At 47.9% G+C, this 11,298-nt stretch overlaps 2 protein-coding genes across 2 annotated transcripts; both read right to left on the reverse strand.

Annotated features, from left to right (window-relative positions):
* Positions 1-17: 17 nt before the first annotated feature.
* EMH_0035720 (dense granule protein GRA11, putative) lies at positions 18-1,825 on the reverse strand (the record flags this gene model as incomplete). Its single annotated transcript, XM_038022269.1, has 2 exons — positions 18-24; positions 87-1,825. 2 exons carry the CDS (start codon positions 1,823-1,825, stop codon positions 18-20), a joined length of 1,746 nt encoding a protein of 581 aa, XP_037878123.1.
* Positions 1,826-9,273: 7,448 nt separating this feature from the next.
* On the reverse strand, positions 9,274-10,925 carry EMH_0035730 (Erythrocyte membrane-associated antigen, related; the record flags this gene model as incomplete). Its single annotated transcript, XM_038022270.1, has 6 exons — positions 9,274-9,403; positions 9,745-9,834; positions 10,011-10,122; positions 10,344-10,398; positions 10,531-10,732; positions 10,918-10,925. The coding sequence occupies 6 exons, from the start codon at positions 10,923-10,925 to the stop codon at positions 9,274-9,276; spliced, it is 597 nt and encodes a 198-aa protein (XP_037878124.1).
* Positions 10,926-11,298: the final 373 nt, after the last annotated feature.

Consider the following 11,298-nt stretch of genomic DNA (forward strand, 5'->3'; position numbering starts at 1 on the left):
TGCGCTGGTTCTGAGCTTCATAACCTTCAGTTTCGAACTGTTCAGTTTCAAACTGCATCTCGGTCTCATCTACGGCAGCAAGGTACCTTGCCTTCATGGGAGTGGCCTCCATTGCCATAGGCGCAGAGTCCATCTTAGATGAGGCAGCTTCAACGATCAGAGGTGCAGATTCCACCTCGGTAGAGGCAGCTTCAATTGCCATAGGTGCAGATTCCATCTTAGAAGAGGAAGATTCAATGATCACTGGTGCAGATTCGATCGTAGTGGAGGCAGCTTCAATGGCCATTGGTGCAGATTCCATCTTGGAAGAGGAAGATTCAATGATCACAGGTGCAGTTTCCATGAGAGTTGTGGTAGATTCAATAGCCATAGGTGCAGATTCCATCTTAGAAGAGGAAGATTCAATGATTACAGGTGCAGATTCAATGCGAGGGGCGGCAGCTTCAATGGCCATAGGTGCAGATTCCATCTTAGAAGGGGCAGCTTCAATGATCACAGGAGGCGGCCGAGTAGGGGCAGCCCGAACAACCATGGGAGCAGAAGCCATCTTTGTCGGGGCGGCTTCAACGACCACGGCAGCAGGGGCCACTGGAGCGGGAGCGGCCTCAACCACCAGAGGAGCAGCCGCCTTACTGGGGGCAGCCCGAACAGCCATGGGAGCAGGTGCCGGAGCAGGCACTGTCATCACAACGGGAGGAGGCGCCGGAGCAGGCACTGCCATCATAACGGGGGCAGCCGCCACAGCTATTGGCTGAGAAACATAACTAACTCTCTTCTTCTTTCCCAGGCTGCGCTCGCTGGCACTGGCGGATTGCTCAGTCTCGAACTGCTCGCCCTCGACCTGCATCTCAACCTCATCCACGGCAGCAAGGTACCTTCCCTTCTTGGTAGGAGCAGCTGGAATGGCCATAGGAACAGGGGCCATCTTAGTGGGTGCGGCCATGATAACGGGAGGTGGCGGGGGAGGAGCAACCTTCATGGGTGCTGGAGCAACTACAACCTTCTTCTTCTTGCCCAAGCCACGTTCACTGGCTGTGTTTTCCTGCTCAGTCTCGAAGTGCTCAGTCTCAAATTGGGTCTCGGCGTCATCTACAGCAGCGAGGTATCTTCCCTTTTTGGTGGGGGCAGCCTCAACGAACATGGGAGCAGCTTTCTTGGTCGGCACAGGCATCATCATTGGGGCGGGTGCCTTCATTACAGGTTCAGCAACATATACCGCCTTCTTCTTCTTGCCCAACTCACGGCCAACTGCCGTCTCGGTCATCTGATGTTCCTCGGAAACTTCGGCATCTGCATCCTCATTGGCAAGATACCGACGCATATCAGATGGGCGTTCGTAAGGAGTAGCGGCAGGAGAGATTTTTCTTCGTGTAGGGTCGTGGGGAACAGAAGGGGGAGGGAAACCTGAAACATCAGCTCCCGTGGAATGGTCCGCCTTACCGTCTCCTTGGCTGTATCCGGTTGTTTCGTATTGTTCGCTTTCAGCTGCCTTTTCGGCTTCACCAGCTTGCTCCTCGGCAGAGCCTGAAACGGTGAAGGTGTTGCTGGTCATTGTGTCGCATTGACCCCTGTTTCTGAGCATCTTCCTCCAGTCCGGACGATCTGATTCTTCACCTTCCGCATTGACTTGTTCAACATAACCTTCTTCTGTCTGTGGAAGGCTGAAACCCTCCGCTTCCATGTTTCTTGTCACCGCATCAGTGGTGTCCTGCTGCGAATCCTGATAGGTAGTGGTGTTCTCAACTGTTTCAAAACTTTGAGAACTAACTTCGGCCGCCAGGCATACACCCGGCAGCACGAGAAAGAAAGACGAGTGCAACCTCATCTTCACCGGGTGTGACCGAACTTTGGGCTAACCAAGACCTGCGCACAATTAGGATAAAAAGCGTCTTCAACTACCACACTTCCTCAAAAAAACCAACTTTATAACCATATGATGGCCAGTTGTCTCTGTTCAGGTGGCTGCGAAGGTGAGTTGCGGGGAGGGTTGTGTGGGGTCACGCAGCTGACCTATCGGAACACACCTTACCTGGCCCACGGCTCCGCTTTGGGCGAAATGCTGACCTACAACACCCTGTGTTTTTCATGAATGTTTTTCTAATAAAACTAAGAAAATGTTTGGTAAAATCGCTATCCATGCTGGGAATTTCAACCAGTCCTCCACCGTCGCCACGAGTGAGTTTTGGCGTTCGTTGAGTGACCCGTTCTGAATGCCCGACTCGTCTCGCGTTCAGTTGAAATATTGATTTACGAAGGTTTCAAAGGCATTTTTATTCCCCCATTCTATCCCAATTGATTTTTTCTTTGCATTTTTCAGCGTGTCGCTGCCCTAACATCACTTTTGTACGAACGGTTTACCGCCCGCTAAGCGTGTGCTCTCCACGATACAGGCTCCTGCGCGCCGCCAGTTTATTGATATTATATGCGGTCACAATAAACTATTCTACTTTAAAAGACAGAATCACTAGTTATGGATTCACCGGTAGTAAAGAACCACTACTGTCCAGGGAACAATTCCCGTCGCTTATAGGTCACTCATGAGCTGCAAATAGAGTAACGACAGGATTGTTAGACGGATATTAGCTCTGTAAAGATGAGATTAACTCCAGTACACTTGCCACAAGTGAGCTCAGCTTAGGGGCGGTGAAGTCGCTGTTTGGTACTGTCAAGCTGAATCTACAGGTGTTGGACCGGCCAACTAAACTTTGAATACAGCATCACCCGCAAATCGACCGTTTTATGTTAGACAGTTCTATGCTTTGCATATTTTTCATGTGAGCAAACATTTTCGCTCAATACATTCAGGTTGTAGATCGTCGGCGTTCCAGGGTGTGAGGTTGTAGCATGGTCTACCTGACGCTGGTACATGTAATTCTAGGTGCGCAAGCTAGCTATAAAGGGCCAAGGAAGTGTTTAACCGGAGCAAGCGCATGCAGCGAGGGTAGTTCAGATGCTGGTGTATCCTTTTTCCCTACAGCACTAGTTGCTGCGGCGGGGACGAGACCGCTGCTGATGCGGTGCAGCGCACCTTGCTGCTACAAGTCCTTGGTATGCCTTGCCTAGGACTCCTGGGGACTGGAGGATAAGTCAGCTGGTTTTGTAAAACTTATTTCTTAAGTATATTACTGTATTGCAGCTCTGTATAATCATCAGCTACGGCCAGGGACCCTCACTACACTTTTTGATTCATGCTCTGACACTGTACACAGCTGCTGAATCCTTACTTGGCCTTCAAGAGCTAGCATAGGTAGCAAGTGTAAATACTTCCAGCAGCTTTAAAAGGACTACGATACAGAGCTACGAAAATATGCAGCTCTCCGATTGCCTACAGGACGAAATTCCTGGGACCTTCATGATTCACTCTTTTCACGGATCCTGTTCGAAAAAAGTATATTTCGTTGTTCTTATCATGAGTGTCTCGCCCTTGAAACGCTAGTATAGACTCGGGATCGTGTTCTCTATCCGTGTACTAAGCCTAGCCCACCCTGGTACATACATGAGCCTGTGCAACTGGCTAGCTTAAATGAGCTTCTAAACACCCCACCCGGGGCCACCAAAATGACTAACGAAAAACTCACCACATGATAAAGACAACCGGAAGTTTTGCTAATCACCAAGAAAGAACTGTCTTCAGTTCTCAGCAGTGCTGAGTGCGCGATGCCTCAAGCGTGGGCCTTGCTGCCGAGCCCGTAGGGTATAGCCAACAGAGTGCCGGCTTCTCCACCTATACTGTGGCATTTATAGTTCAGCTATGCTTTAGTATCTTCGTTCCGCTTTCTAAAGCACTTCTCCGGCTTATAGTTTCCACAAATTGTATTGCACTAGTGCTTCACGCATGTCTTGCTTGCCTTCTTCTGCCTCGTAAAGCACTCTGCAGGCGTCGCTGTAAAACCTGGAGAGACAAACCGGGGCCTAACTGAAGCGGTTCAAGAAGATTGTGCGGGCGGGATTGCGTCTTAAATATCCCTGAATCATCGAAAAAGTGCAGACCCCTGTTTGCTCTTGTAAGTAAAGCTGTCTGCCTTTCAGCTTCACCGCACGTAAGTGGGTGTGTGCCCGCACGCCAGATGTCATCCAGTGGTGAGGACTTTAAGAATAGGTTGGCAAAGTTTGACTCAGAGATACAAAGTAGGGATTGTTCAGAAGAAGATATGCAACCCATTCAATAGTAGCATACTTGTAATTTTGCCTCCATGAGGACGGTAAATGTCTAGCTTTTGACCCTCAAGAGGCCAGCACCATGAGCTGTGTTATCGGAGTCAACATCGCGAGAAAAAGTTCAAGAAGATACGATGGGCATGTTGTACTTACTCTAACGTATCTCTATACCGTAGAATTTTCTCGGAAACGGCAAAGAAATGAACAGGAAAGGGATGAACCATTTTTGGAGGAAAATGATGAGTATGGCATGCAGCGGCGCAGAAAAAGGGCGGAGTCAAGAGAAGTGTTGGATCTCCCAATGAGCGTGTATCCGCTAGATAACTCAGAAGGCGGGACGTATGGCCTGGAACAAAGCCAATTCTCTGCGTTTCTGTACATGTCTTCTTGACCCCGCAAGGGAAATGCTTGCCATCCATGCTTCCATTGAAGTTCCACATACAGTGGAGAGGTCATCTGTCGTTGTCTCTCACAGATAGTAAATCCACTATGAAATCTGTTCAGAGGAGTTCGGGGATAAAAAGACTTTGCAACAACCAGGGTCAGAGAGCGTTCTTGGGCCTTCCTTGCTGAGTTCTCGGGCAGGTGAGGAGATGTTTTTCCGTAAAGGGGTGTATGACGGGTAGCCAAAACAACCCAAACACCCGGTTTAAGCATGTCTTGATTCACCATGCCGTGGTAGAGCACGAACGCTCATTCTGCGCAAAGCCCTTGTGCGAAGCGCAGCTGGAGCATATCATCGGCGATGCCCACGCTTTGTCTGGGACTACAATAGTCGCCGTCTATGCTGTACTTCGAATCTTTTCCCCAGCTGTACAGCGAAACGTTTGGCCTCGTGAGTATCTAAGGAGTAAGGATAAAGAAATGTAGGAAAAGCCAATATCGCAACAGAGAAACGAAGCTGCAGAACATCCAGGCGGACAGGTTGGGCACCGAGAGACTGCGCCAGCGGCTGCGTCAGCGATACATTTGATATACTTGACTGTGTCGCCGTCCTGCGTGAGCTGGCAAAGCCACTGAAGAGCTCTTTCGCTAACGTAGTTTTGAGAACTCTTTGACAGGTGCGTCAAGGATTGGTGATCGATTTGCCATACAAGTAATCCAGACATTCATTTACTCCGCCCCGACCGGGTATAGAGCTCCTTCTCACCGGATACTTCTGCTCGCTTTCTGTGGAACCGCATGAGTAGCAGGCAATTGTTTGATGTCTTTTCAAGTCGAAAGCTCGCTAAATGAACATTTTCCCAATCGAAGCAGTCGCTGGTATCGGTTTTAAGGAACAAGACCCTTTATAGCCAAGCTGCCCGCAAGTAAAAGCACACGCATCAATTTTACATAGACCATGCCGCTTTCTCCGCGCCCCTCTCCACCGCGCTGCACGCGCCATCAACAAGGAACTTGTATGCTACTGGCATAGGTGAATGCTGTTTCGATTTGCTGTCAAACCAAAACTTGCAGCTGCCGGCCCCTTCTAGGCCCTCCACTCCGTTCGACTGGTTTCGGTGCAGCACTTTGATGCAGGCTTGCTTGCCTAGCTAAAAGCACGAATTGCGGTCAGCGAGCAAAAACAGTGCACGCGCCGGCAGAGGGCATGCCAACACCAAAATGAAAAGTTGGGAGTATTCTCAGCGGCGGTGCCTGGCTACCTATGCATAGAAGCGAGCGCGTAGAATACAAGGGAAAAATAGGCAGAGACGCGGAGCATACCACACAAAGATAAGAGCGCCTAATTAGTCATGAAGGAGCAGCTATCACCAAATGGTTGACCACAGCCAAATTTTAGGCTACATTGCGCATACGGATGCTTGCATCCGCTGCTACCGAGTTGCGGAATGCACGTAGAATTTCCTCTGGAATTGCTTTGCGCAAGCGACCCTCAGTATCCCACTTGCGCTGTTGGTCTCCTGGTCATTGAACGCAGTATTCTCGCTTTATGTTGTCTCTGGGTGTCGTTGCACGTGCAACCAGGATCCAAGTCTCCTCCAGCTACTCCTTCTCGGGGTGACATTGCTACCTTTTTGGGAGAAGATACCAGGAAAATTTCGGTGATGCTCTGAACCGGTTAAGCCTCCTGGACTATGGTGGTGGCGTTATGGTCAATATTCAACCACCTCACGAATTCGCGTTAGCTATTGCGAAAAAGAACTCCGGGCCCCTGTCAGTAATTATGCTGCGCAGAAAACGTGTGAATTTCCATGCGCAATTCATGGGCCTCCGGGTCACTCCCTCTGCCGGATGATAGATAGAGCATACTTGCTTATTTTAGCCGTGACGACGACGTATATGCTCATACTGTTTTTGCATGAACGTACACACACTAACTTGGTGCCCGTCATCGCCTGTTTCGCACTTTTTAGCCGCACGTTTCAGTCACAAATGTGTGCACTTTCACTTATGTCTTCATGTCATCCACGTAGGGAATTCAGTAATTTTGGATGATAGTTAGCCATTCTGTCACCTTCACTGCGTTCTAACGCTCCTTATGTTCACCTCCCGGGGGGATGCTAGGAATTTCATTTGACACTCAGGCCCTCCTTCACCTTAGTGAAGTTCTAAAACGCGTTCAATTCATATCAGAAAACTTTCGTTCGTCTAGTGGTTTGCTCTGCTATGTTTAGTAGGTCCCGCGCTTGATACTAAGGAGACACCCAGTGTGTGTCACGTGCAGCGGGAAGCTACAGCATCTGCCTCCATCAGATAAGGGTTGCGAGAATTTGCAGCGAAATAATTTGTGCACAAAGGTACAGGGATGCAACTTCTTACCGCTCTGCATTCACGGTACAATTCATGATCCCCTCAAGTGTTACGTCGTCACAGCGAACGCAACTGAGGCATCGATACTGCGTTAGGTTGAGTCACGACATCCACTTAATTGCAGGAATCATAAGCTATAAGTAAGCAATCTCTGGAGCTGTGTCCCCATACTCAGATGAGTAAAAATCAGTTACGAAGCGTGCTCGCCCACTAGCTTTCTGCTGGGTGGACCTTAGCACTAAACGCGCTCGCCTGCAAGCTAGATTCTTCTCTGCATACTAAACCTAATCTTTGGTATTAATTGTGGCTTCTGATATCTGACGATGAGGTACGCGGCGTTTCTCAAATGCTGCAGTTGTTGCGGAACGGGGCTCCGACGGTTTTCTATAAAAACGAATCGCCACCGTGGTGTGGAAGTGCTTGCAGTACTCTCATTGACGTAAACAAAGAATCCTGTGCAGATGTTCCCGCTGCTGATAGGTGTGCCTAAGACTTAGAGGAAGGTAGAGCTTTTCTTTTACCTGGGGACAACACCTAGAGAACGTCAGCAGCACCGTTCAAGTCCAGTAAAATGTAGTTCCATCTCAGGCCTATTTCAGCTAAGTTTCCCTGATTCAATATACGCAAATATCTGGTGCTGCTGAAATATCTATATAACATCTTATGACAAAGCAAAGCATTCTAAATGTTCCTTTTTGCATTCTAACGGCAAACTTGAAGGGCTGGTTAGACCATGCACAGAGCCACAGTAATTCAGGAGCCCCTAAAGCAGAGTATACTTATTATAGCACTTCTGGAGCATGCAAGTACACAGTGGCACAAACTTGGCAAAAGTGAATCTGAAAGAGCGGAACGTGAGTAAGTTGACCGGTTCGCCCCTAACCCCTATGCTAGGATTTAGGGGCACTACGTATACATCGATTGCCCTTACTAGCTTCTTTTCACTAGCCAAGTGTTATTCAATCCGAAGCTTGCCTGTGGCGACGCGAAGGTTTTACATTATTCGTGCAAATAATGCAGAACCTCCCATGTCACCTGCTAGCTATCCATCAGCTGCGGCAAACCGGGCATTCGCGCCCCAATTGCCTCTTGGTAGCCGTGTTTGGACTTAGTTATATTTGCCAGCAAGTTACTAAGGTTGCGCAGGTGAGCCGAGATGTATGCTCTTCACTCTCTACCGTTAGCTTGCAGTACAGGCATTCGAGATAGATCGAAGAGGATTACCGACGTAGCTCAGCCTCTGGGGCTAGGATTCAATTCCTTGCGTTTGCAAAAAGCATTTCGCAATTCTCCACCACGTTATACACACGTTTGCACTACAACTGCTATGATATCGTGAAATGCGTGGATGCTTCCATGCAACTGCATACTGGGCAAGCACGGGGCATTGCGATAAGGACAGAAAAGGAAAAACTACAGGAGAACCGGACGCAGCTAACGAAACAAGATATGCAAGCACCAACGGGTGTAGCTCTTCACCTCCTCTCGCACACATCTGCCGCAACTTAGTTGTATAAAGATCAGTTTCCTGGCTGTTGACTCCAGCCTTTTTGCTGAAACCCCGGACTGCTACAGGCTACAAGCGGTCTTCAATCTCGTGCTGAGATAACTAAGTTGAAAATTGGCATTAACACTCGTCTACAACATCAGTTGTTACACATAGAAGACTAAATTTAGTTGATATCTTCTGCAGCGCGAGTTGCTGGCGAGTACTGCAACACAGTTCATCGGCACCGTTGGCATCAGTCCGCTCCCCTGGGTAGCAGAGATATTCAACAAGGTGAAGCTTGTGCTGCGAACGGTGATTCAGTGGATGGAAAGCCACGTCGCAGGAAGTTAGTGGATATGCTTGGCCCCCCTGTCCCCTGCTATCTCGGTGTGTCTGTTGAGTGCCCTTTACATTCTGCAATGGCCTGACGCCCCTACCTTCACGCAGTGCCAATCATATTTCAGCTCAGCTTATTCCGTGGGTCATCAGCGTTGCTTGCGTTGAATATATTTGCATACTCGTGTTGTGTATACAGTAGGGCTGGTCAAGACGATCAATTGCACCCCAACTATTCAGATATCTACTTCGAGCAGGTGTTTGCCTATCTGTCGTGTCTTTACCCTAAAAAAACTAAATGGAAATTATGTTCGCGCCTATGGAGATAATACTACGACTTTGCTTTACCCGCTAAGCACACGCATCTCTATAGAAGAGGCTCAAGCGTTCATCATGCCTGTATAATGGCTTAATCCGAAAACAGGTTGGCTGCATTACCCAAATTTGCGTGAACAGCCCCATACACAAACATGAAAGGTCTGCTGGCTGCGCCAGCCTTTAAGAGCGACAGGACCCGCTCAACACACTTGAATATTTCACTGTCTTCCTGAGCAAGCTTCAGCTACCACCTTCTGGCGAAGATGGAGGACAAACAGTTCGAGGGTCACCAGCGCTGCAACTGCGGTCACTACTGCACTGGGTACCCACCACGCCATTTCACATACTCTGCGAGTCATGCATACAAGCAAACACACACAAACACACACACAAAGAAAAACACTAATCATGAACTCTACAAAAGCATTCTCTTGTCATCAGTGTCCTGAACTATGAAAAAAAATTAAGTATGCTGATGTGAGAAGCTAGGCGCACACTTCGCTTCTTTGTCAGTGCACGTCAGTCTAGTTTATTATGCATCCGCGCTGTTGCTGCTGTGCATACTACTCAAAGAACCAAACACCAAAGTGAAGGAAAGCTGGCAGCCGCCTAGGATGCTGCATTGGCTTGCTGCAGCAGACGCAGCGCAGCAGTCTCTGCGGGCAATACAGCAATACTGCTCAGCTCACTTCGTCTCCTGGTTTAACTCGAAGAGAATCTTGAGGCTGCAGTCAGGATCAGCGCACCGGTTTGTATAGGGCACGTACATCTGTTCGCCTCTGCATGAAAACAACGAAAACAAGATGCTTGCGCAGAAGCTTTCTCCGTCGCAGAAACAATATAAAAGGAACATAGCTCCAGAACGACAGATAGATACCTAAAGATAAACTCCTCTTTCTCTCCATCTATGGCGCCATCAACCCAAAGGCTAATGGCTCTGCTGAGCTTCACTTACATGCAGGCAGCCCGTGCAGCACAGGCGGAATCGTTGTTAGGTTCTGGTGATTTCTCTTGCAGCCCAACGCGCCAGTTATCTCTGTCCATTACAACTTTAAACGCAGAGAGAACTGCAGGAACAAAAACATAAAAAACACAGAGAAAGTTGAGAGTTCATGTGCTGCGGTTGTTGAAACAGAAATCATGTTTTCGTATGGTTGAGCCATAAGAAAACATGAATTGCAATATTCTTTAGGGGTAGATGTTAGTGAGCAGGTGTATATATAATATAATATTTATTTATTGTTTAATTTATTCGTGTTTTCTGTAGAGAAGTGAAACACAAACACACCCCTAGTGCCAAAGCGGATCTGCCGCCACTGATCGGCACCCATAGACAAGAAAGGCTGCGGGACGACGCAGAGGACTTCACCAACTCCAGGTTCATGAACGATGAGGTTTTCTAGGGGGAGTTGAAGGCGCGGTGTATCATGAGAAGTTTGTGAAAGAGTAAAAGAAAGAGAAGGTAGAGGGCGCACACTGACACGCTGCAACAAAGGACAAGTTCGTCTGTATGTTCTTTTGCCTGTTTCATCCGTCAACGTCACCGGGCGAGATACATGAGCGTTTATGCTGTCTTCTTCTGTCTCTGGGTCTTTACACAGTTCGTGTTCAACGTCAAGAGGCAGCCACGCTCGCAGACTCCTCCACATAGGTGGCGGCACCACCATACATTCGGAGCTGCACGCACGAAACCACCGCCATTTAGGGTTTAGGGTTTACGCTTACTCAGGGTTTATGACTCACATTAAGTTTTAATCACCCTAAACCCTAAACCCTAAACCCTAAACCCTATACTCCACGCAGCAGACGATCAACCGTAAACATGAACAGCAACAGAAACAACTGAAACCTGATCCCTTTACCTCAGCATGTGAAGCTCCTACACAAAGAAATATATATTTTTATATATTTTTATATATTTTATATATAATATATGTATATGAATATATATATATATATATATATTTAAACTGTATGCATCACCATGAACACCGTGGAGCGTTCCCGCAGACCTTAGTAAACAAGCAAACCAGAAAAGAAAACAAAAAAAAACAATTGTCGCCAGAAATTAAAATTTTCGGCTGCAATTCTTTTTTCTTTTCTACAAACAAATCGAGGGGTTTCTTAGTCGGTTTCTATCCACGCGTGTGAATGTGAATATTTGTGTGTTTCTGGTGTGTCAGTGCATATACATCTGCTGCAGTCTAATACTGCGCCCTGGTCTATATATATATATATATATA

Source organism: Eimeria mitis, genomic scaffold, assembly GCF_000499745.2.
Source record: "Eimeria mitis Houghton genomic scaffold, Emh_scaff1380, whole genome shotgun sequence".
In the NCBI taxonomy this organism is placed as follows: Eukaryota; Apicomplexa; class Conoidasida; order Eucoccidiorida; family Eimeriidae; genus Eimeria; species Eimeria mitis.